The sequence below is a fragment of the Mycteria americana genome, chromosome 3, assembly GCF_035582795.1.
Source record: "Mycteria americana isolate JAX WOST 10 ecotype Jacksonville Zoo and Gardens chromosome 3, USCA_MyAme_1.0, whole genome shotgun sequence".
NCBI lineage: Eukaryota > Metazoa > Chordata > Aves > Ciconiiformes > Ciconiidae > Mycteria > Mycteria americana.
In genome coordinates, this window is record NC_134367.1 from 99,099,444 (window position 1) to 99,124,949 (window position 25,506).

Below are 25,506 nucleotides of genomic sequence, written 5' to 3' on the forward strand. Positions count from 1 at the left end.
CTGATCTGAAATATAAAAAATCAGAACCTTACCTATTATAAATGACGATGTTTCAGCTGAAAAACGGTCTGAGGTTCTAACATGATTTCATATGTATGACATTAGCTGGTTAAATTGCAACAGCTCAGTCTTAGCAATGGATATTTCCCTAGTATTAGACTAAACTACCCTTAGCTCAGCTCTTACTAGGACAAAATTCCACGTGAATCAGCTCTGAGCCTGCAAACACTTACACACTCGATTACCTTTAAATATGTGAACAGTCCTGTTGAGGTCTGTGAGTCAGATCCTCAACTTGTGTAAATCACAGGCCCTATTTAAATCAACAGAACTGTAACAGTTTATATCAGCTGAAGATTTGGCACCAGAGATACAACCCCACGCATAAAGACAAGTATGTGCGTAAGTCTCTCTCCAGGCCCCTGAAAGCTATAGAGGTCAGGTAAACTTCACAGAAAGAGAGAGATGGCATTGAGCATTATTGTGTTTAAAGTCATTCCAGACCGTTGAACACACATTTATTATCAAGTCGAGATGAAAAATTATGAATTATTTAAGTTTATTAGACCTTACGTTACATTTAAGATGTTGCCGTTCCAAGGCTGGAGGACAGCTGGCTGGTAGTTATGACCACAAGTTACAAATATTTATGATACAAAGCAGAAGACCTTTTAGGGTAATGGAAGCTCGAAAGGCGGCTTTAATGTAGCAGCCTACTTGCTCCACTCTTCTAGCGATGACTCCAGAAACCAGCACCCGTTAAACTTTACCTATGAGGTGGACTTCACAGGATCCTTGCTGAACGTTAACTTAGTAGAGAGAGATGAAAAAGGAATAGATGCAGAGATTGCGGGGCAGCATAACTTTATAGGAAACTTGAAGATGAGCGACTGACGCTTGGACACTTTTTCCAGCACTAGAGTGCAAATGTTTATAGTTATAAGGGAAAATAATGCAAGTGCTAGTCTGCATGGGTAAAGGAACACGACCATCCTATGTATATTTGGACCTACATGCTCTTATCCACTCGGTGGGCTGAGAGAAAGGGCATGTATTTATTTCTACGTCTTCTGCAGCCACCTTTAGTAAGTGTCTCAGCTTCACGCAAGGACGATTTCTGCTTCCCAACACCCCTGTGAAAAATAACTAACCCCACCTTACGGTGGGGGTTTTTTGGCTAGCAGAAGCAGTGGGAACATTTCTAACACCTTTCAAGCTCCCACCAACCAAGAAGTGAACCCAGACACTTTGCATCTCCACCCTTCGTCCTTAGTTTAAGTGAAAGGCGGCCGATCCTTTTGCATCGCAGCAGACGCAGGGACGCTGGCCCCACAGCCTTCACCCCGCGCCACGCGAGGGGGACAGCCGGTAACCACCAACACGAGGGGAGGGGGAGAGCCGATAACGACCACCAAACACCGCCATCGCGTTGCACCTCAGGCACCTCCAGGCCGCGTTGGCCGTGGCGTGCGGTGCTGCTGCGTACGGACCTCCCCGGGGAATCCTGCAACCGACACCCGCCCGAAGAGGCAGGGAGGGGGCAGACCTGGCTTGACCGGACCCCCTTACTCAGGTCTGCCGAGGCACGGGGAGAGACACCCACGCCTGCACGGGAGGGCCGGCTTTCACCCCGCCCACCGCCGGCACTAGCCCCGGCACCACCACACGAACCGGCTTCCCGCCGCCGGCCCCCCCGCTCCGCTCCGCTCCCCTCCGCTCCCCTCAGGGCGCGGCCCCGCGCCCCGCCCGCCCCGCGGCCGCCGCTCCGGCGCCACCTGGCGGCGGCAGCGCGGCCCGCCGGTCCGGGGCCTGCCGCCAGCGGGAGGCGGCGGCGCAGGGCGGCAGCGGTCGGCCCCGCCGCCCCGGGGGCTGCCCGGCCCCGCCGGCACCGCTCGCGAACCCCCCGCCGCTGGCGGGAGCCGCGGGGGCGGGGCAGTGGGCGGTCCCGCCTCTGGCCCCGCCCCCCTCCGGTGCCCGCTTCCTGCGGCGCGGCGCGGCGCGGCCGCTGCTTCCTGCTCCTCCCCGCGGCGCGTCGGGCGGGCGGCTCCGCCATGGCTGCGCTGGCGGCCCTTTCAAACGCGGCAGCCGGCAGCAGGGGGTAACGTCTGGGGAAGCCTCCCGCCCCTCGCCGGGCCCGGGCCGAGGGCGCGGGTGAGGCAGGGCGGGCAGCGGCCTGCGGGGCTGCGCTGGCCCCGCCGGCCTCCGTGCCGGGCCCCGCCGGCGCCGGCAAGCGGGGGGCTTCCTGTTGTCTCGGTCGTTCAGGTGGAAACGAGCCATTTTCTTCCTGGGCCTCCGTTTCTGTTCCCTGCCTCTCCCCCAGCCCGGCGGGAAAGGGCTGCTGGGGGCTCCTCTCGCCCTGAAATAGTGCCCGCGGCCCCGCTGTGCGAGAGCCGCGGGTGAGCGGGAGCAGGGATGCGGGCGGCAGCGCCCCGGGGGGGCCGGGGCAGCCGCCGGGCTGGGGCTGGGGCTGGGGCGGGAGGGTGCGGGGCTCCCGGCCTCCGCCGGCATGCCTGCTGCGCGCCCCGCCTCCCTTGAGGGCAGGAAGGGGCTTGTGAGGTGGCTTATTCCCGTGGTTCTGCCTGGGAACCGATGCCCTTCCCAGGCATGGGGGGTGAAAGTTACCTCAATCAGTCCTTCCTCTTGAATGCTGTCAAGAGATCTGAGGGAAGCGGGGTGTTGTCTGGGGGAGAATGGGGCTTCGAAAGTACATAAAGTGTGTTTCAAGCTCAGTCACGTTTCTGGGCTGAAAAGCGGTGATTTGGATGGTAGTGAGTCACCAAGCAACAAACAGTGCTTTACTCTCAACTCCCCTTGTGCCTGCAAGACTTCTAAATGAATGTTACTGGTGTGATGAACTGTGCTATGGCTATCGCCACGCCGAGCAGATGTGCGTCCTTCAGGAGCAAACATCCCATTGAATTAAGCTGGATGGGAGCATTACCTTATGGCTAGTTTGCTGCATTGGAGGAAAGGCGTAGCTGCACATGATGTAGCAGTCTGTTGGGGAATCAGAGGCAGTATCCCCCTGGTTTCAGATCATGTTCTCTGTTTTTATAGGTGGTTTGAGATAAGTGGGTTAAAAAAAAACGCATGGAAAGTGTTCATTCCCCTGCCTTCCTGTGCACACCTCTTCTGGTTCATTGGCAGGCTGCTGCATAACACAGGTTGTCCCTTTTCCCCAGTGGGACAACTACTTATAGGAACAGGCTTGGAAGAGAGTGTGCTTTCTAAGGGCACAGCCTTGGTGGTTTGCCTTTTTGGTGGTACTTCTGTAAGTAGTAGCAGTAGGTGGTACTCCTACTAGTCTTATACCTTTTCCTTTCTGATTAGCGTTGGGGACTGTTTTGCTGTATGTACGTACCCTATATGTCTCTCCCTTTCTTTCTGGCTGTAATTTTCCAGTCAGTACTGGAGTCTCCTGATTAGTGTCTGCGACTCCTTTCTCAGGCAGTCCTGACTGGCTTTGTGCAGGAAAAGTCCTTGGAAATCTACAGCACCAGCTTCTCTGAGCAGAAGTGTCTGGGAGTTCTCCAAGGTTTTAACCTCAAGAGGACTACAGTAAGTTGGATTTATATTTTGAAGTACAACTTAGTTGTTATAGGTGATAAAAACCTTCTGGAGTGATAGAGCTGTTTCCGTACAAGTCCCTACCATCAGTCTGCATAGCGTTTTTCCTCCTTTGCTGCTGACAGCATGCTCACACTTTGATTTCTTCTTAGCATGTTATTCTAGCATGCAATGGAGGTGTCTTAAAATGACAAGCAAAATCAAACTGTTGAGAGCCTACGTGTAATTATTGAAGTGGGCCGTTCTGCTGCTACTAATAATGGTCTGAAATTCACTTGTCATGTGGGATTCGTAGTGCTTTTTATGTCCTACCCCAGATGCTTGGTGTTATAATAAACTGTCATTTGGCTAGTACTGTGTGATTTAAGAAAAAGCTAAAATGCAAAATTCTATTATACTTGCTATTTTCTTCATGCTAGAAAAGCAGAGGCTGCAGAGCAAAGTTTGAGGAGCTTCCTGCATAGGCAGATTTCCTTTCTGGAAGGAACGCATTACCTTAGATTAACTGGAAGAGAGCTTTAGAAGTTCTGTGTCCTTTTCTGCTGGAGAGGGATTTTTTTGCAGTTACTGAAATGAAATTAATTTCCAAGTATATGTGTGGTGGTGGTGTTGTGTTTGTTTGGTTCAGTTTTATTTGTTTGGTTTTTTTAAATCCTGTACCTTCAGGTAGAAGAATCTATTTGAGTTGTAAGATGCAGTAGACTTTGTTGATATTCAGATCTATATTTCTCTAATTATGAGGGATTTATGTGACTTAATGTTGTAAGGTTATGAGATCTAAATTTGCCGTAATGTTATAATCTTTTCTGTAACTTTCAACTGTTAAATACAATTTTTTTCTGAAGTGCCCTGTAGAAGGTGTCACAGTCTATTAGGATTACTGGAGCAATTTCTGACTCTGAAAATTGTTGCTCTAATGGTGGAGCTACAACACACAACCTTGTGCTAGTGCTGGGCTTTTCTGGGGGTTTTGGGAGAATGGTGGGGGGAGGAAGGGTTTTTTTCATCTAATTACTTTTAAACTATTATTAAACTTTTCTTTCTACAAGCAGTTGCTTATGCCACCTGGATTCACATATGATGAAATTTACTTTTAATGGGTTGTATCTTTGCACGAATAGGGAGATTGAAGAGAATATCAGTCTCTAAATGAGGATTGCTCTTTAACATAAGGCCTTTAAAGCCTCAATCTACTTATATTCTCCATGCTGCCTAGAACTCCTATTTGGGGAGGGAGACCAGAGGAATGATTACTTCCCTGCTGTATGTTTTGTGCATATCCATGTTAAGATTCTGTACAGTGAAGTATAATAAGAGCTATGCTGTCACTGTTCTTTATTCCTGGTGTGGCCCAACACCAAACTATGCTAGCCTTATTTTAATGAGTAGCTGACAGGCAGGGAGAAGTGTGCTATTTACAGCCATCAGGATAGCTCGAATGCATTGTGGAGCTCTGCACTGGATGCAGAGAATAGAAGTGGTGGGAACAAAAGAACTGGCAACAAAACTGATGCCAAACTGTTTGGAGAGTAGACCTGGGAGATATATGTATCTACAATAGCAATGGTTTAAATAGAGTTAAAGAAGAGCTGAAACTATCTCAGCTGAAACCAGGACAGCTGGACAGCGTAACAGCTCTGCAAAGTCCTCTTTCATTTTTAAGTGGGAACTACTTTTGAAGAACACGCTGTAACTGTTTTGGGTTTTGTGGAGAAGCAAAGCATTAGTGATGACTGTGTGAAACAATGAGAATTCAGGTGTTTTAAGCACTGATTGCTTAAATTGCACGCGCTGCCTGCTGTCATTTGGGAGATGGACAAGCAGAAGAGTTTTGGTTCTCTTGAATAGGGGATCAAGGGTCGAGTGTGAAGGTTCAGTGTTAAGGTTTCAGCCTATTGTACAGAGGCAAAATATTGTACATGGACCAATCTGAAATGAAGCAGGAGCTGGGAGCTAAAGTATGTGGGCAAGGCTGAAGTTTCTAGCTCCTAGCTCCTGTTGTCTGGCATGGAAGTAAAATACTGTTGGTGAAATGATTAAGAACTCTTTTTCTCAAGGAACAACTTTTTTTTTTGATGACTGCAAAGTTTCCGACAACATGTATAAAATAAGAAAAAAATAATGTGTTAGCAAATGTTACTTTGAAGTTTGCTGGCCTCAGGTGTGAGGACAGCTGCTAGAACAGAGCTGTAGGAGTTCAATATGCCAACTGGCAAGCCAGTGAGATCCTACACAGGGATAACTTGTGCGCATCACTGGATACTGCGTGTTTACTTCCTTTGGGTGATAAGTACAGGAGGCACCAGTAATCCAGGCACTGCAAACGCCTGCGATAAGGTACAGCAATACTGAACACGGACACAGGAGGGGAAAAAAGTTTACTCTGACTTGTGTCTGGTATAAATTGGTTACTCTTCATTTTTCAAGAAGCAATCAGTTTTGTAATTGGCTCTTCTACATCTATGGGACTTTTCTGGATTTGGGAAGGGGACACAGATCTACGCAAGCTCTAGTTTCTTTCCTCAGAATAGAAACCAGCCCTCACTTTGCATATGGGTACCTGGAGGTGACAGAAAAGGAAGAGGTAAAGGCAGTTTTCCCACTGAGGCCAGTCTATCTGGAAAATATAATAGGAGGTAAGCGGCCAACTTCATGCCATCTTGATCCCAGCATGCTGCGGGAGGGTGAATAAAGCTCTTCCAAGCTTCCTCAACACTTGAGGCAGGAGATAGGGGGACCATATCCCAGTAGAAGCAGAGCACAGAGCAGGCAGTAGCTTGTTTGATTGCCTTGTCATGTAGTCAGTGCAGTCAGCATTGTAGACACCCCATGTGGAGCATAACTGTGTTTGCCTGTTTCTTGAGTCTTCCAGCCTCACTTCAGGGACTGTCCCTAAGCTTTTTTTTTTTTAAATCTGTAATAGTTATTTATCATCATCAGTGGCATTTAGACTTGTTGCTTTTCCATCCTCTTCCCTGCTTCCCCCTCCGCAGTGAGTGAATCACAGAAGGACTGTTTTTCTTAGTCATTAACTGTAGGTGTTAGCACACCCTAGCGCAGGCAGCTCAGAAGGAAAATTTAGCCGACAGCTGTCTGGCAATTTGGAATCAAATCAGAAGTACTTCTGAGGATTCGAATAAAAAAATGATTCTTTGTAAACAAAAAGAATATATGTAGCAACTGCAAGATTCTTTTTCTACAAATATAAAGTACAGTTAGTTTGATGTGTATGTTATTAGAAGGGGAGGTGGTTATGACTTGGCCCCACCTCACAGTGAAATATCGTGACTTTTTTTTCCTTTGTGATACCCCACGTTTGATATTCATCTCACAGATGTTCTTGGGTATGGGGCTTTTATTTTGAGTTGTAGAACTCTGTTTTGGCTTCTGACCATGGCTTGTCTGTCATGGGGAGTTATTCTTAAATAAGTTTTGTGCTTTAAATTCACATCTTACCTTAGTTCAAATTAACTTTAAATGCAGGTACAAAAGCCTTTAGGAACAAAGTTACCACTCTTCTTAAGAAAATTTAGTAGATTAATAATATAATCAAAGTTGGAGTTTATGTATCTGAGGCCAGTCCCAACTCACTACGTGCTTATAAGAACTGACACAATATTCATGAGTGGGACAGAGGACAGATTCTATGCTGGTCTTATCTTCTTTGATCTTCTGGATCAAATGCTGTGATACTTTTCCAGCTTTCTGAAGGGCTGCAACAAACATTTAAAAGATGATCTAATTATTTTTAAAAGTGGAAAATGCAAGAAATCAAAAGAAAACCACAAACAAACATTGAACTGTCCCATAAAGACTTAGCCTTATTACATATAATTTTCTATTCTATTCCATGCTTTCCTGTGCCATTTTTATATTTGCTATATGGTAATTCTCAGACTTAAGGATGTAGGAGCAAATACTGATCTGTTCATGAAGAATGTGGAAAATGCCTGGTTTCATAAACCAAGGAGCTTGTCTCCTATTCTTATGCTGATACAAAGACTTAAATCAGTCACCAGTGTCGGATGGCAGGAAGTACAATTAACTTTATAGAGCAAGTTTTACTCTTGCCATAATCTTACTTAATGTAATAATACAAATGTTGAGATATTTTGAGACACTGCTCTTGGCCACTTGAGGTGAGAGGGAAATATTAGCAGAAAAAAGGCCTTCTGGATGAGGCTTTCCTTTTACCTGGCCTTTTGGGTAAGCCCCAAAACTATCATGGTGCTATGCTGAGTGTCCAAAACTGGCAGGGAAGTCTAGAGAGCAGTGTTACGTAGGAGGAATGCTGACCTCAGGTGAGAGAACATGCCTGTTGGCTTTTTCCTTCTTCCTTGCTATGATTCAATGGGTAACTATGAAGAAGCTGGTTAGAGTGTTTAAACTGATCACTGGCTTCCACTGCCTGGAATACTGAAAAATACCTACCTAGTTGGATTAGCTGAAGAAGCATGACTGATAATGATATTGTAAGCTAAACACCTAGTTTGCAAACAGAGAGAACTGTGATACCTAACCATGTGAAAAGTGTCCCAGTGCCTGCAAAAAATGGATCAGAGATTCATCTGGCTCAGGTGTTACCTAATTCTGGAAATCTTGGTGTTGCAAACGTGAATCATGTTTTTTGTTTCTCCCATTCACAGATTAAAGTACAATATAAAATGGAAACATTATTTTCATGCCTCTGAGGTAATGGGAATAAAGAAATAGTTAATTAAAGACTATGATAATGCCCGTTCAGCTATAAAGAGCAAAAGAAAAGGGAGAAGCAGAGTGGCTGGTTGCAGGTGTCTCAGAACTGGCAGTGAAGTGTCACCTGGGAAGCTAACAAGGTGAGTAATATTTTTTGTGTTCTGTGGAAATTTCTGTTTTCCTGTGGTAGACGTGTATTCTAACCAGTCACATAATGGGATTTCAGTCAGTGGAACAGCACAGAAATGCTGACCTGCTACTGACCATGAGGATTGCTACAAGAAGGCGTTTTGCAAGCAAGCTAATAGCTAGTGCTATTTGATGTGGGCCTCATAGTCCTCATTCTGCTGTGGTGCTGAAAACGGTCACTTAAATTCTGGTACTGCTTTACAAGGAAAGCCATTTATAACAATAGTTATGCTTCTAGTGCTTGAACAGAGGCCAGAATGAAGTTGGATTAAAGAGCATTTCACCCTTGAGTTAAATGGCACTTTGCAAAATGCTTATCCAGTTTGTATGTGCAAACATGGGACTTTAAGGCTCTCATCACAGTGGTAAGGCTGGATCAAAGGTCAAGGTGCAAAAAGTTTTTTGGGTAAGAGAGCTGGAGAATAGAATGTGAAGAATGATGAAATTGTACCAGATATAGGTAAAATATGTTTATGAATTTTATAGTTATAGAAATGCATTTTTTGTTTGTTTACTTTTTCAATTTTCATTTTCTGGCAGGTAGAATTTTGAGCGTACCTAAAATTCTCTAACTAAAACTGCCAAATATGATTATTGAAATTCATGGTCCCAGCCATTGCCAAAAATTCTGTAACTGATTAACTGAAATGCAGCTATTGTAGGTGTGAACCTTGGGTCAGGAGAAAGTCTGTGCCTTCCCTTTTTACCTTTGGTAATTGTTTTATGCATTTTCTATATCCTAATGAGCAGCTCTTTCAAAATCATTGTTTTTATTATGCATACAAGCAACGGGTAATCTTTAAAGGTGAAATTCTGGATCAAAATGGACAATCTTCTTGTAGTCCTGTTCACATCAAAACCATATGCAAGCTCACTTTACTAGATCTTAATTTTATTTTCTGTGCTGCTTAGATTGATGGAGGAAAGACTGGCACAGTATGTAAGCGTTACCCAATAATATGTCTGAGAACCAGTACTATTTTTGCTAGGATAGCTTTACATGTGAGCCAAATAATTACCTCCATTTGAAGAGGAAAATAATTTGAGAGGCTATACTGCTGGTTTGTCTGTTTGCTCAGTTGAAAAGATTGTTGAATGTGTGCTGCTGTGGCCTAAATTCTTGGATACTAAGAAATCCAAACTTGCTCTAGAGGAAACTTTTGTGATTGGTGAAGACATTACGAGGGCATATTTGACAGTCAGTTAAAGGGCTGAATAAGAGAATACAACTTCAACCAAATGTTCTATTTCCCTCTTCTCACCTCTGTTTCAGATGTCATCTCTACCAAGGAGGGTGAAATCTGAAGCCAAAGCCCTTATATCAGAAGATGATGAACTACCTTCATTTCTTAATTCGTAAGATTACTTTTTTCCTTAGGATTTTTTTTAGAGTTTATGCTAAGCATGAGTGATTGCGTAAGAACAACATTCAGTTTCTGAGAGGTTGATTAAAAAGTTTTAATGCACAAAACTTTGATTATAAAACACAAATTACTTATGCTGTTTCATGCTCACACTGAAGATAGGGTGAAACTGGATTGCCAGTTGTCCAAACAGAATCAAGTGTGTACACGTCCTAGTGACCAGCTTCAGGAAAGCTTGGTAAATTGTTCCAGCCATTAGCTCTGCAACAGCATGAAAGAACTGTATTAGTTGAGTCTGCCTACCTTTCTGTTCATTTTTCCTGTTTGCTTCCTTTCATGTAAAAAACCACTCAGACTGGCTTGCTTATGTATTTTTTTTATTCTTCTCATAAGCAATATTGTTCACTCGTTTGTTTTTCAGGAGCTCTGAATCAGAGGAGGAAGAGGAGGAGTGGGAGCCAAAAAGCAAAATCGCCAAGAGACCTCGGTTGCCAAAGAAAAATGAGGCAAAAACTAAAAAAGTTGCTGCTCCACGGTCAGCTGTGGCCAGGAAAAAGGTCAAGAAGGTAGCAATAAAAGAGGAAATGGTGAGTATCTGTAAGCAAGAGACATTTAATTACTGTGGTTGGCAAGTAACATGAGCAGAATTTTTCCAGCTCTGGTTCACTTGGTTGCCTGAGTCTGATCAGTTCATCTGATTCCACTCTTACTGTGAATATTCAGTATGTTTGATAAATGTGGCTTTCTTAAGTATTTGAGTGTCCCAGATCTAGGGACCCTCCTTTAAAATTTTGGCCAATGATAATGGGACATGGTTTTCCCTGGAGATGTCTTTCAATAACAAAAATAAATACCTCTGTTCTTCTTTGTGTAATGAAAACTGAACACTCTAATATCTCTGGTTTCTGTGTTGCATCTTTGATGTCTTCTACTTTTTCAGCAGCTGGGTACCACAGCAAAAAGAAGGCCTGTATTTATGTTTCCTTGCATGGCTGTTCGACCCAGAAAGGATCACAGTTTTATTATGATGAATATAAGATGCACTTCTATCAGAAGTTACTTACTTCTGTCAAAGATTAACATTAGAGGTCAGGTCATGACAGAAGCCAGTCCTTCTGGTTTATACTAATGTTTCTGAATGTTTTGACATATGTGGCATATTGAGAAATACATTCTTGGACTCTGAAGATGGTCTCTGGGGAAATTCAGGAAAGAAGGTGTGGCTTGTCCAGGGTTAAACAACATCTTAGACCAAATCTCAGTTCCAGTTCCCATGCTGCACATAACACCTCATTAGAAGAGTGCTTCCCTACCCTGCTTTTCCCTGTTTTGTTGAGATGAGTGGAGGCAAGGACTGTAGGTCAGTGGCTTCTGAAGGAGAGCCCAATTAAAGTCCTTCCAGGATAATTTTATTTGATCTTTTAAATCACAGTTCTGCTGGGTATGTTTGTATCTTTTCCTCCATGCAAGATGTATTTCAGGTTATTTGATTTCTGGCTTGGCATTTGCCTGCCAGACAGAGACATCACTTGAGAAAATGATGTCTGGTATCAAGGCTTCCTAGGTTTTAACTGAAATGTTGAACCAGTTTGTAAGAGTCAATACTTAAAAAGGTTTCAATGCCTTTTTGGCAGGATGTATCCTTGCCTATTGCTCCTGCAGAAGATAATAGAATGCAATTTCTAAAACCTAAGGAAGATGATGTAGGCACTAAACCAAAAACTTTAAATCAAAAGCCAGAAGTGCCGAAAAAAATGGAAATAAATTTATTCCAAGGGAAGAATGTAAAGAGTTTGGAGAGTGATGAAAAACCCTCAACAAGTGTTCCTGTAATGGGAAATCAAGTGAAACATGAGAAATCTGAGGAGGATTTTGCATTCGATGAACCACCTTTTAAAAAGATTAAGTCAACTACATGTCCTGAAGGAAAGCCTGTAAAAAACCTAGGAGGCAACAAAGTAAAAGAAGAATTTGAAATGAACTGGGATATTGTACAGGTATGAGATCTTTTCCTTTTCTGAGGTATCAATGAAACGATTTCCTACATAATTAGTACTTAATCTAACATACAATTTGAGTCCTCTTGGTGTCAGTTGGAGTGTCAGAGAGTCATTGTACTGTTAAGTAGTCATTTAACCTCTGCTTAAATTGTCATAATACATGTATAAATATAGATGTTGGTTGGTAACTGTTAAAAGTTCAAACTTTAACATTATTCAAATATCTGTGACTTAGGCAGTCCTTAGTATAAAGCTAGCCTGTAACAACAGTTTGCGCATTTCTTCTGTCTCAGCACATGGGGGTTTTTGTGGATATAGTCAACTGAAACTCCTACAGGAAGGGATGCTGAAAGATTTGGGATGTCTGTGTGCATAGTTTCAGAATTTTTTAGTGTAGATCATTTTGTTGTAGAGACTCATTTGAGAGTGCGTATCAATTTACAGTACCATCAAGGAGGAGATTGCATTCTTGGAACAACAGTGACATCAAGGGAGATATCATCTTTGGTTTTGTATGATGTTAACTTTGAAGCTGTTCAGATGAAGACCGTTTTAGGATAGGTCCTGTTCTGGGAGGCTGGGTATGGTTATGGAAAATTTTAATATGAACAGAATAGGAATAGATTGGGTACATCCTATTCATCATCCTTAGTATTGCCTGCTTAAGAAAGCTGTAAAATTTTGTTCTTGAGTCTTCTAAAATATTCCTGGAAATGCAGATGGAGAATTTGATCTTTATGTATTGCTGCTCTAAAAGCAGTGAACATGATTGTGCAGGAGTTATATTTTTAGGTTTCAGAACAAAACTTTCGAAAGGCTTTTAAATCAGCTGTCTATGGGAATAACTGTAGCGAAGTACAAACAAACTGTGATAGTTAAAATGTTACAAAGCTAAGGTACTTATATAGTTTGTCCTCGATTCTGTATTGATACCCTATAACTTTAGAAAGCCCTATTCATACAAAACCATGTTTAACTTTGTGAGGCTGGATTCATCTTGAAACCTTAAATAATACCATGCTAGTTTCCAATTAGCTGAGTGGGATTTGGATTGGCTTTCGATTTGTGGGGTTTGTTTGTTTGTTTTGTTTAATCATGAGGTATGTCAGTGTTGTTTTAAACAAAAAAGTTCGAAGTTTTCTGAGTTGCCATGTGCAGTTTGTTGTCTTTCTGTTTGTTTGGGGTTTTTTTAATTGTTTGGTTCTTTTCTGTTCCCAAGAGGCACTCCTTCCTGCATTTTTTTCTGTAGTTACAAGTTTCTGGAAGCATTGGTTGCTGCATGTCTTTCTGAAGTACTGGGTGTGGTGGCTGGATGCATGGGAAGCCTGGCATCCCATCTTAGGGAGGACAGTAGTCCCTGCTGGCCAGCATAATATTCTGGGGGTGGTTTTGAACTTCGAGTGAGAGGCTGTTTAAAGCAATCTATCACCTTTTTAAAATGTCTGGGGTTTTTTGTTTGTTGGTTGGTTTTTTTTTTTTTGTTTTTTTTTTGCTTGTGACAGGCCTTGTCAGAAATAACAAATGTTGAACCATGGGTGTGTGCAAACTTAATTCGCCTCTTTCAAGAAGAAAATACAATTCCTTTTATTGCTCGGTATCGAAAAGAACTCATCAATAATCTGGAGGCCGATGCCTTGCGAGAAGTGCAGCAAACATTGGAAGAGCTACGGTAAGTAAGTTAATAGAGGGAGGTATCTGGGGGGGGAGGTAAGTAACAACTGGCTGCTGCTTCTGTGTCCCTGTTTTGGCATTTTGTACACACTGCAATTATAAAGGAACTCCTAAAGAAGAAAGCTTAAAACTGAGGTAATTATGCTCGATGCCTGTTTTTTACTCTAAGTAACAAGAAATTTAGCATTATTAATTCCCAAAGAAAACCTAAGATCTTAATCTTTCTGCAGTTTTAGTAGCTTACAGTTCCTGGAGATACCTAGCCCAATTAGATGTAAGCTGCGCCCTTAGAAAAAGAATCACTGAGAATCCCTTGGCTCCCCACTTGGAACAGCGAAGCCTCTAGTGAAGAGCACTTCCTGAGGTTGTAGTGCATCAGGAGGGCAGGCTAAACCATCACGGACCATTGCAGCAAAGAAATGATCAGCAAAGCCTGCTGTGGGGGTGGATGAGATTTGCTCTCACTACTTGCTTTTGGGTGGCTGTATGTTCTTGGGATGGCAAGGGAACAGACTTGCTAGCTATTCTGTCAACATGGTGTCTTCCTCCTTGTACTCACTGGCTATCCCCTAGCAGGAGATTCTTTCCAAAGAGGGAAGGTGGCCTGAGAGAGTTCTTGCCTGAACAAGTAATTTAAATCATAACAAAATACCTTTGCTGCTTGTGGTTGCTCACAGGTGTCTTATTGAAGTTCTAAGAGTTTAAAGTCTGGTACCCTGTACTTGATACTGCAGAACTATCTTGATATGAATTACAACTGCAAGTGCTCATCAAGTGGATTTAATTTAGGGCCTTTTCATTTGGCTTCCATGCCAGTAATCTTGCAGAAATGCCACAAGGTATTTTGATACAGTTTTGAACTAACTGGAGAAAGAGAGTAATAGTTAGAAGCTCTTTTGGATTGTCATACTTGTTTTGTTGAGGATTAGCATGAGATACAATCTTCAGTGGTTTGAGAGAGCTTCAGCAGTGTAATAAACAAGGTCACAATCAATAGCCTTTTTAATCCAGTATGAAATGTGACTGTTAATATCAATCTCTTGCATTTTAGAACTGTTGCAAAGAAGACACATACAATGATACAGAAGTTGAAGAAAGAAGGGAAATTATCCGGATGCCTTTTAACAGCATTATTAAATTGCAGAACTTTGGAAGAATTAGACCATGTGGTCAGTACACTAGCCTTTTTCAGATAATCCTTAGTTTAAATGTAATCTTGCGTAACTAAATAGTGCATAATACAAAGTACATAGCATGACTGAAATATTTCCTTGCCTTTTAATAACTGTATTTTTTGTTTGTTTTGAAGTCTGCTCCTTATAAAACTGGGAGTAAAGGCACCAAAGCCCAGAGGGCCAAGCAGCTGGGATTAGAACCTGCTGCTCTCTCCCTTCTGCAGAATCCTATGGAACTCAATCTCTTTTCTTACATTAGACCTAATACCAAAGGTAAGCACTCTGCTTCTATGAGCAGTAATTTCTTAAATGCCTGAAAATATTTTAAAGGGAAATTATTTTAATTGTCCTGATGTTTCATTATGCAACTATTTTAAATTCCACAGTTCTTTTAGCAGTATGTGGTAGATTTTCAATTTAATGTCATGGCTCCCAAACCTTTCCGACCTTTTTGTGCTGTAAATAGTAGTAATTCTGGTATACCAGGAGACAGAAGTCTGGAGACGTTAGAGTATAGTTGACATCTGTATTTACTGGTAAGAGAGAGGGAACTGCACCACACACCTGAGACCTCTCCGTGGTTCTACTCTTACTTGAATTGTTTACTGAAGATTCAATGCTGATGGTATAAGGGGTTTATGCTCATACTTTTTACTGAGGTAAATGTCACTTATCAAAGCATATCTTAATAAAAACTGGCCTTGGCTACTGGGAGCAAGCAGGAGAGAGTTTTTGCTATTGAATGACAGTAAGGGTTGGAGAAGGTGTCATCTCTGAAATTTGAGTAGGAACTTTAACGATATGATTGTCACACGTAGACTGCAAAATTGTTTCTTTGTGAATGCAGTTATGGGTGAATCTGTAGGGGGCAATCTCTGACAATAAAATACAAAGACTGCTGCAACCTTCTGTATGGTGTTAAAATAGAGAAGTGCTTTTCTTCCCTGCCCCAACATTTCTTTTCTGAATTTTAATGTAAAAGTGCTGAACCTACTGGTGAGGCTGATTCTTACTCTTCCCACTTCTGTTGTTCTTTTATTTAAATACTGTTTATAAAATGATCCTAACTTTGCACTGAAAATCAGTTACCAAATATTCGGGTTGTTTAATTACTGCATTTTAGCATATGTCATTATTTCATACAGCAGTACCTTGCAACCATCTATCTGACTATTCTGGCAGAGTCTAAAGAGCCAAATGAAAATCTTCACGGTGAAAGTTCAAATAAATTATTTAGGGTGCATTCAGAAGGGAGTGCTATTTGTTGCAACATAAACACTTCAATTTTTTGAATCGGTACACCTGTTTTCAATTTTGTGCTAAAAATAATGTTGCTTAGGTTTATATAATGGTTACAATTTGAAAGGCGTATCAGAAGCTACAAAAATACACGAACTGGGTCACTTCTATCAACTTGGGAGCCAGGTTGACAACGTATATACAGTTTGAGATCAGAGTGAATTTCTGTTAAAGGGATCAGCCATTTGCTGTGAAGAAAAGTTTTCATCAAATCTTAATATTCAGTTATTTTAAATTCTCAGTGTTTTTAAACTTATACTAAAAATAAACTGAAATAAAACCAGCAGTTCGTGTTTGAAAGCTAGATATTTGAAAGTTATGGAAGTAGGCTCACCAGAAAACTTTGTTCTTCCATTTAGTTGTATGCATGGTCCAATATTTCTCTAATTAAACAAGTATGTGCTGTTTTCACAATGGACACAGTTAATGCCTATGTGAGTGATGCTTGTTGAATGGGAACTTTTTGATTGCTACTTTCATCCTGATTGGTTTTGGTCTGTTCTATCTCATTCAAATTCTCTGCTAGAATTAAAATAATGTCACCATGTACACTTCTGGTACTTGAGTGTTTCATAATAATTCATATTCAATATAATGCATGTGTTATAATTCCCTTAGCTTTGTATTCTGATGTTACATTACTTTTACCATACGAAACACTAACTCATAGATGTAAAGAGCCAAATTCCACAACTTCCGATCAGTTCAGGCATTTAATAACATATTCTTATTCTCACATTTTTATTTTTCTTTCTGGCAGGTAAGTTTAGCTTCCCCTTCTTAAAAAAGGGCAAGATTAATTTTTTTATAGTGTGTAACTCTGTAGCCAATCAGAAGCAGGGTTCTGGATTCAATAAAAATATTAGTTATTAGAGCTATGTAGTTTTTTTAAAATGGCGTTAATAAAGCTCTTCCAAGATATTGGTAGTCCATCAGACAGCAGAGTAAAAAATAATGTGTATTGAAGGAGACAGTAAATCCTGTATCTGCTAACTCTAGGATTCTTGCTTTTTGCTCTGAAGCATTTGTTAACTGACTGTTGCTAGGAGCAGGGTTAAATATATTGATTTTAAAATACAAGATGTCAGTTTTATTTCATTACCTTCTGGTTCTGGTCCAATTCAACCACTGTGCTAAGGAGAATGCTGTGCCACCTCTTCTGGTCTTTTGAATTGAGAGATGGTTCTGTGTGCTGGAAAGCTGAATGATTGTTATCAACTCTCTAGGATACTTTGTCTGTGGAGACGTTTTATAACTTCACTGTTTGAACAGTGTTTCGTGGGAGAGGATGAGAGTACCCTGACCTCAGAAATGTCACTGTGTAAAAAAAAATGTAAAAAAATGTCACTGTACAAACCAGTGGAAATATAAAACTATTACACAGAAAGGACAGGATTGCTTGCAAAGATTTTAGGCAATTTCTATATCAGTAGCAAAACGTGTAACCTTGTGCTGCAATTACTCATTTTATTACAACTGCAACAATTATACTTGAATATCCAATTTTACTGTTGTCAATAATTAATTTGCATCATAAATGTCAAGATCTGTTAGCATCAAAGTCACATAATTAGTACTTTTCTCTCGTTTTAATGTCATTTTGATTTATGATACTGCATTGGTCACTTTAGGCTCATTAAAAATTGTTTCAGATGTTTTGGAAAGGAAGCTTAGTTAAAAAAATTCAAATGAACTAGGATTCTTCATTGAAACCTCTGCAAATCAGTTGGATATCTTGCATCAGTTTTCTTTCAGCTTGTATATGTTTTATTAGTGCTTGTGCAGTTGTGTAAAGTAATTTTTCATATCAGTTTTTTAATAATTATTAACTGTTATTTCTTCTAAGGACTTTCAACTATCCAGGAAGTAGAGGCTGGAGTACAGCATATTTTAGCTGACATCTTTGCTAAAGATAAAGATACACTGGATTTTATCAGGAAATTGTAAGTTTGAATTTTTTTTTTTTTTTTTTAATTTTCTAAATTTTCCTGGTTACATGGTAAGAGTCAGCCTCCTAGTGTGTAGATATGTCTTTCATTTTTTTTTTTTAATGATGTGAAAACAGTGTTACTGTGAGATTGCATTAGGTCCATTCCTTGACTTGTGCTGGAGATGTTCTTTAGCCTTTCTGCCTATCTGGCTATCAGTGGAGAAGTCTCCTGTGAGCGTGGCATGACACTGTGACTCCCAAAGACTGTTCCATATAGAGCATATCTCCCTTGCAGTTAGTGATCTCTAAGGGAAGGTTTTCTCTCCTTATACTTCTTTCAAGCTATGACTTTCCAGAGGTGTATCTGCTCCAATATTTACTATTTATTTATTATTGCTCCAATATTTACTGCTTGACACCAGCCAGTGTAATTAGCATGCAGTGATGGTTGATTTTGGCGTTGGAGGGCAAACAAACGTGACTGTTTTTAGAGCAGAAGTTACTGATCCTTTGACTGTGTTACCTGACTTTAAGTTTTCTTATATTATATAATGACTTCAAGGTTATTTGTCATGTCCGGGAGGGTTGACGTGACAGAATAATAGTTGCTTGTTGTTTTTTTTTCCTCTGCTGCATACCAACTGGGACAGAAGTATCAACTTCTGTTGATAGAAGTCCCCAACTGGGACAGAAGTTATCAAAGAACAGATACCTTCCTAGGAGCATGCAGCATTGGTTTGAATCTGCTTGGTTCTGTTTAGTTGACTCTTCTTTGCTGTTTATTGTGAGTGGTGGCCAACTTCATCAAAAGGCTAGAGCACAGCAATGTGATAATTTCAACGATGGGGTTGTTTTGTAAAGGATGTGCTGTCATTACCAGACTATCACTTTCATTCTTTTGACCACTAGAAGCTCCTTAATTGGATACACAATGCTCTAAGGATACATCCTGTTGATCTAAAGTGTGTTGTATGTATCATGACAAACATTCAGGAAGCTGTCTGTTTGGAATCCCTGTTACTCCTAAAAATAATGAAAAGTTTTATGGGTGCTAAGTGCTCAAAGGAAGAAATTAATTCTGAGGCTAGGTAGATTCAAGAGAGATGTTGCATTTCTATAAAATAGATAACTGCTATAATTTTTTTGCAACTTCCCCAAATTTGTTGTGTGAAGTTGAAGCAATAACTGACCAAACTGAAGTGCAGATGGTGGCTTTTGAGTATCCATTCCCTTCAGGAGAAGGGCTGCGTTCAGCTTTTTCTGAGGTCTGCTTGAATTTCTTCTCTTGGTATGTTCCAGTCAGTATGTGTTATGTCAGTCTTGGCATTAAGATATGTAATACAGTTCTGCAGGTAATTGGAGTTAACGTAACTTGTAATGGGGCAGACTCCAAAATTCATTTTTATTTAATACAAGCACTAATGACTTGTTACAAGCTTCATGCTAAAATACGTTATTAACATCGGTTTCTTTTATTCAGATGTCAGCAAAGGTACATTTGTATCCAGTCAGCCTTGGCAAAAGTGTCGTCCAAAAGTGGAAATGAAAAAGATATCGATAAATTCCAACTCTACCATGAGTTTTCTTGTAATATAAAGAACATTCAGCATCATCAGGTACACCTACAAATTTGTATTTTTTTCTCAGAATTTTAACTATAGCAAAGGTGGCTTTGCTTTTTAATTTTGTTGCTTAAAACTGATTCTAAAGATACTTTATTTTGCTTTTCAGTTATCAAAGGCGATAGACTTTCAAATTCTTGAAATGCAGGACTAAGCTGTTAATCTCTGTCTTCAGAAACTGAGCAGAGGACTGCTTATTCAGAATGTCCATTGTCTAATTCATTCTCAGTAAACAAATATTTATAATCACCGATTTCAATACTGGCATGATTTATTTTCAGCGTGTGTCATGCCCTCCCTCCCTTCCCCCACTGACAAGTGCATAGCAAGTGCTATCAGGAGGGGGATAAAGGCTAAGCAATAATTTATGGTCTGTGGGGGTGAGACTGGGGCATTGCGTAATAGAGGAAGCTGCTTGGTTGGAGTGTATGTGAAGCAAACTTGGATAAACTTATTCTTTGTTTCTTTTGGATGTTTGCTGCAGCACTGAGTCAGAGTTCTCCGAGCCATTTGACACTAAACCTGTCAGGTGAAACTGGTGAGAAGTATCAGGGAAGGATCCAGAAAATTGAAATTCAAAGTGACCTATAAAAGCAGCAACATCATGTAAAAGTTGAACAATCAAAATAGAAAGGCTCAGGGGAATATCCCATGCGCTACCCCAAAAACGGGTTTGTTTTGCAAGTCATCAGTATTCCCTTCTGTGAAGCATCTTTGGTTATCCTAAGCCCCAAGCCTAGACCGATGTGAGGAGAAAAAGAAATGAGGGACAAAGCAAACTTACTAGCTGATGAGAAGCTGTTGACTTGATAGCTAGGCTGTCCCTGTTACTGAAGTTCAAAGGCTGAAGTGTGGTGCACCCAATGCAACTCTCAAGACCTTTGCCCTGATTCATTACTAATCACCAAGAGAATTCTCTTGTTTTGGTCACCATTACCTAGCTTAAAAAAAAATCCAAACCAAAACCAAACCAAAGCAAAAAAACCACACAAAAAAGACCCTCTTAGCTGCTTCCAACCGGAAATGTCCGTTTCCTTTAGAAGGCTGCCTTATTCTACAGCAGAATGCTTTTCCTTTTATATCTATGATATGCTCTCATTTTCTCTCTGCTTGCTATTTTAAAACAGTGTTATGTTTTGGATTAGTAAAGGATTTTCTTGCATGTCTTGACATGAATTTATTACAAAAAATATTTCACAACATGTATGGGCTAAGTTTAAACCCCCCACCCCCCCTCAATATGGATGGTGTTAGGTGAAAGACTAAATTACTACAAATGATTTTAATAGACAGGTCTTCTGTAGATGTTTGAAGAGGTACCTGTAGTTGTTCTCTTTGTAATAAGTATGAACATTCACCAAATAATTACTGATATAAATACAGTAAAAACTTGCTTCTGGAGAGTCTGGAAGAGTCAATAGAGCAAGCTAAGACTACTGTAGTGACATATCACAAAGATTTGTAGATTCATCAGGAGATTAAGTGTTGTGCTGTATGGGGTTTTTGTTTGGGTGCTTTACTGTTGAATGAATACTTTGGCTGTCAAAGACCATTTACTTTTTTCCTGCACTGAGAGTGGCAAATACTGAGATATGCAATGTGTATTGGGTGTACAAGTGTTTCCTGGGATGATTTAGTTCTTGTCCAAGGCATCTTTTTTTTTTTTTTCTGTTTTACATAAGGAAAACTGTTGCTTAGGTAAAGCCAGGGCTAGAAACCAGATTTCCCAAACCTAGTCAGCACTCCGACCATGTGGCTGCACTGTTTCTTATCCAGGATGTGTCCTTGGTTTGTCTGTTTGATGTTAAGGTTAACTTGATCTGTTCTGGTTTATTTCTCCTTTTGTCTGTTACTAACCTTAATGCTTCTTTCTTTTCCCATTCTGGCTCTCCAGTGAAGTAATAACCACTGTTCTTGCAGCTGGTAGTTCTGTAGTCACAGGATGTTTTTGCGCTCTTATGTGTTTTCTTTCATCTGTATATTACTGCTATTGACTATTCTAACACATTGAATATTTCTCTATTATGAATCTTAAAAGTCTGAGTTGTTTGTGCTTCACTGAGGTTTCAGGGACCAAGGTATGTCAGGGCTCTTTTGTACTAGTGGAGGAAAAAAAGCATTTTATGATCATGTCTGACAAGTGCAGTTTGCAGTTCCCTGTTTTGTAAAGATACTGTAATTTCTCATTTCTGTTGATTTTTGGTTCTTTGTTAGTTTTCCAGTTCCTTTCTTTGTCTCCCTTTTGTGTTTTGATGATGAAGTGAGGAAAGAAAAAAGTGTTTTCTTTATTTGCCATTTCTTCCTTAAGCTTAACCCCTAGTATTGTACTTCTGAAAGTCTTTCTCGTAACCTTCAATTTCTTTATTACCCAACCTCACTACCCTGCTGATGCAAATTACCTTTTTTTTTCCTTTTTTATTTTCTTGGGTTATAACCATTCCTTTTAATACCTAAAAGTCTTTAGTTTTTCCTTCGCCTAAGACTTTGAAGAAATACTTCTTTTCTGCATTCAAAAAGCTGGTTAAAAATGTGTTCTTGAATCTGCTTTGGGAGAGGTGTATATATTTTCAAGTGAAGAAATTCTCTGGTTTGGTTCAGGATCATTAAAAGAAGCTTATACCTAAAAAAAGACATAGGGAAGCCTGAAACTCAGAGAGATTTATAAAATTTAGTAATCCCCCAGGACTGCAGGTTAAATAGCTGTGTTGGAAGAACACTTGCAAAGTTCACTGTTTTGAAGACCTTCTCTATTCCTTTCATGACTGCGCACAGACAAATGTTCTCAATGCGTTTAGCTGGAGGCAAAAGTCAATGCGTTTAGCTGGAGGCAAAAGTAGAAGTCGGGTTTAAATCACCTCTTGCAGAGTTGCAAATAAGGGATTCCATAAAATACTGCACTGACACTGGTCATCGCCTGAGTATGGAAGTGCTAGTAATCTTAAAGGTCTGCATACAACCCTAACTCTGCTCTAGTTTACATGTAAGTAAAGGTGATGGGCAGTAGACTAGCAGGTTACCTATAAGAGAATAAGCTGTGTCTTTATGACCAAAGCATTTGTAGCCGTGAGCGTGCCTTGCAGCGTGTGTTACAATGAGGTAAACTGGTGTGCAGTAAGGTGTAGCTTGGTTCTGTGGTTCTGCAGCTGTCATTGCACACGCTGTAGTTCTGGGTTACTTTCTGTGCCGTTGTCATTTTGTGTATTGAGACATGCCATGAAATAATCGGGACTGGCGTGAAGTTGGGTTGTTTGACTGAAAAAAATTAAAATACTGAACCTGAAATGAGAAAAAAACTTATTTGTTTAAAAAACCTGACTCCAGATTTTGACATGATTGGATGCCTGTGGGTGTTTCCAGCTGGAACATTTTGCTGTCGGGAGGTTCAGCCACAGTTCCTTCCTTTGGCAGCAAGGAGAACCTGACTGGACTCTTAGGATGTAGTTGGGTAGCCACACCAACACTGTCATAACTAAGGAAAAAAAATCTTTCAAGAGTTTATTTGAATTTTTGACTAATTGTAAACAGTTCAGTGTTTGTGTATGCCTTGGGGTTGCTTTCCTCTATTTGGAGACGACTGAATTGGTGGGAGGAAAAGAATTCATGAATAAAGTGTAACGTCTGAGGCAAGTGCTCTATTTTCAATCTCATACTTAAAAAGGAATTGGAAATTAAAGTCCTTGGCAAAATATAGAAAGCTTATTCAGTGAGTCTAAGTAAATCTGGAACATAGAGGAGAGCTGTGCAATGTGAAAGATGTTGTATTTTTCTGATAAACCGAATAAGGTTTGATAAATCTTGTGACTAGATCAAATTACTGTTCTTGCTTTCTCTTAGAAATGTATGTTGTTTTTATTAACCCTTCCCCTGGATCTGGTCCAGTCTTGCACAAAAACAGTCTTTCTCCAGACCTGAAAGTTTACTTTGTGTCTAGAATAGCTGTATTTGAATCTGTTACTTAAAAAAACCCCAAACAAACCCACCTTTATTATATTAGGGGGAGAAATTCAGTAATTACTTTCTTAACTGAGCATTTCCTGGATGATACTTCTTCTCTGAATGCATGCCACTTAAACAATCTGCCTGTCCTGTTCTAAGAATAAAAATGTAAAAAACACTGGTGACTGCAATACAGCTGGTTTAAGTTCAGGTGACTGACACATTCTGCGGACGGAGTGCCAGGAAACAAAATGTGATGCAAATATTGACCCCGCTAACAGCATGCTGAATGATGACATTATAATTCTATCAGATGCATTCTCTGTCATGAGCATCATTTTGATTTCATTTTAGCTTGACATTTAACTTTCTCTCTTTTTTTTAAAAATAAAATCAGAATAAACATGAAAGCATTTGATTTGTTAAAATGTGTCTTTCTAATCTCTACATGAAAACATTTGCTTTGGCAGTCAAGGTACCAGATGCTATAATATTTCACATGCAATCTTTATTATTAGCTTTGTTGTTCAATGATATGTCAGGCCTGGTATGTCACAGGAGCGGTAAGGCTGAGGAATATAAATTGGTACTATGTCCTGGAGTCATTTTAAACCATTGTATTTAACATATGTGACATGTCTGAGTTAGCTAGTGATTGAATTAAAGTTCATGATTGACACAGAATGCTCTGTTGTGACAGTGCTCAGGGCCTGCTACATACAGCAACATGTGTAGTCATACAGGAATGTCAACTTCTAGAAGGTTTTTTTTTTATTTTTGCACTTCGAAGTATTTTGGAAGGGAAAATGAAATCTAAAAATGTGTAGTTTTTATTTGTAGCTGCTTCTAACTGTTATTCTGTTTCTAAAATCTCTTGACCAGTGAGTTTTCTTAATAAATACTATAAGGATTGCTTCAGGTGAACACTCATCATCTTCATAGAGAGGTTAGACTAGTAGGTACCCACCAGTATCCTCCAGGATCCACCACTTGTATTGTGATCCTGGTTTTAAATGTAGAGGCACAGACTTCCGTTTGAAATAGAGCTCTGTGTGCAAATAGTATGTGTGCAACCAGGTTTAGCTTTAGATCATGAATATGCAGTTGTGTACACAAGACTCTGCCAGAAATATGTGCATACATTTTAAGTCTGGAGTGTTAATATTAATGTAAAGAGTGTATCTACAATATTTTCAAGCGTTTATGAACTAAGTGAGAATAACTCAAAAATTCATCCTCTTTTGAATTAGGCTAATTGCCTTTGTGTCACAAGTTCTGATTCATAATTAATTTTAAATTTGGATTGATCTTTGGAAGCAAAATGAAGCCTGAAGCTTAGGACTAACTTTTTCCCTTTCTGATCTCTAGTTCTGATTGGTATCACTTTTGAATTAATTTCTTGAGTTTTAATTTGGGTTATTAAACAAGATTATTCTGCCAACTAAATTCATGCTGACTTGTATTATAAGTGTGTTTAAGATAAACTGGATCTTGAGATTGCAGACTCCAGGAAAAAAGTGTGATTTGTTATGCCACGGCATGATTTAATCTGTGTTTAAATTGTGGATGTTATCTGTACATGCTAGTAGTTTGTGAACTGATTTACTGTACCACCATCACGATTTGCTAGAGAATGTCAAGCAAGTGCGTACACAAATGTTAAGTTTATCTTTTGGATATTTTGTGTGTCATCTGTCTCTGCCATTTATGTTTGCACTCAGATTCTGGCCATTAACCGAGGGGAAAATCTGAAGATCCTGACAGTGAAGGTCAACATTCCTGACGGGGTGAAGAATGAATTCTGTTGGTGGTGTGTCAATGAAAGGTCTGCATGGATACATATTCTTACAGAAAATTATTTTCTATAGACAGCTGCATACTGAAATATACCTCACATGTCTCATTACATTAAGAGAACAATTTAAATGAATACTTATTAGGTTAGATGAAATTAGCAAGTGGATAACTCTTATTCTGTATTTCCAACTGGTGTAGCATTATGCTGAAGAGATCATGCCTTTGGCCGTATTTGGGGAGTTCTAGCACCATTCTTCAAGC

General features: G+C 40.2%; 1 protein-coding gene across 5 annotated transcripts in view; it reads left to right on the top strand.

Moving 5' to 3' along the window:
• Positions 1–1,950: 1,950 nt before the first annotated feature.
• The window catches only part of SRBD1 (S1 RNA binding domain 1), a 134,513-nt gene continuing 110,957 nt past the window's right edge, over positions 1,951–25,506 (top strand). For 2 of the 5 annotated variants that reach the window (XM_075496260.1, XM_075496264.1), the window contains exons 1-12: positions 1,951–2,098; positions 3,448–3,558; positions 8,214–8,402; positions 9,725–9,807; positions 10,237–10,402; positions 11,450–11,812; positions 13,318–13,484; positions 14,538–14,655; positions 14,796–14,934; positions 17,807–17,903; positions 19,371–19,506; positions 25,170–25,273. In XM_075496260.1, coding sequence (XP_075352375.1) covers positions 9,725–9,807; positions 10,237–10,402; positions 11,450–11,812; positions 13,318–13,484; positions 14,538–14,655; positions 14,796–14,934; positions 17,807–17,903; positions 19,371–19,506; positions 25,170–25,273 — 1,373 coding nt within the window. In that variant the 5' untranslated portion in view covers positions 1,951–2,098; positions 3,448–3,558; positions 8,214–8,402. The other 3 variants (XM_075496262.1, XM_075496261.1, XM_075496263.1) reach the window with 3 other exon arrangements.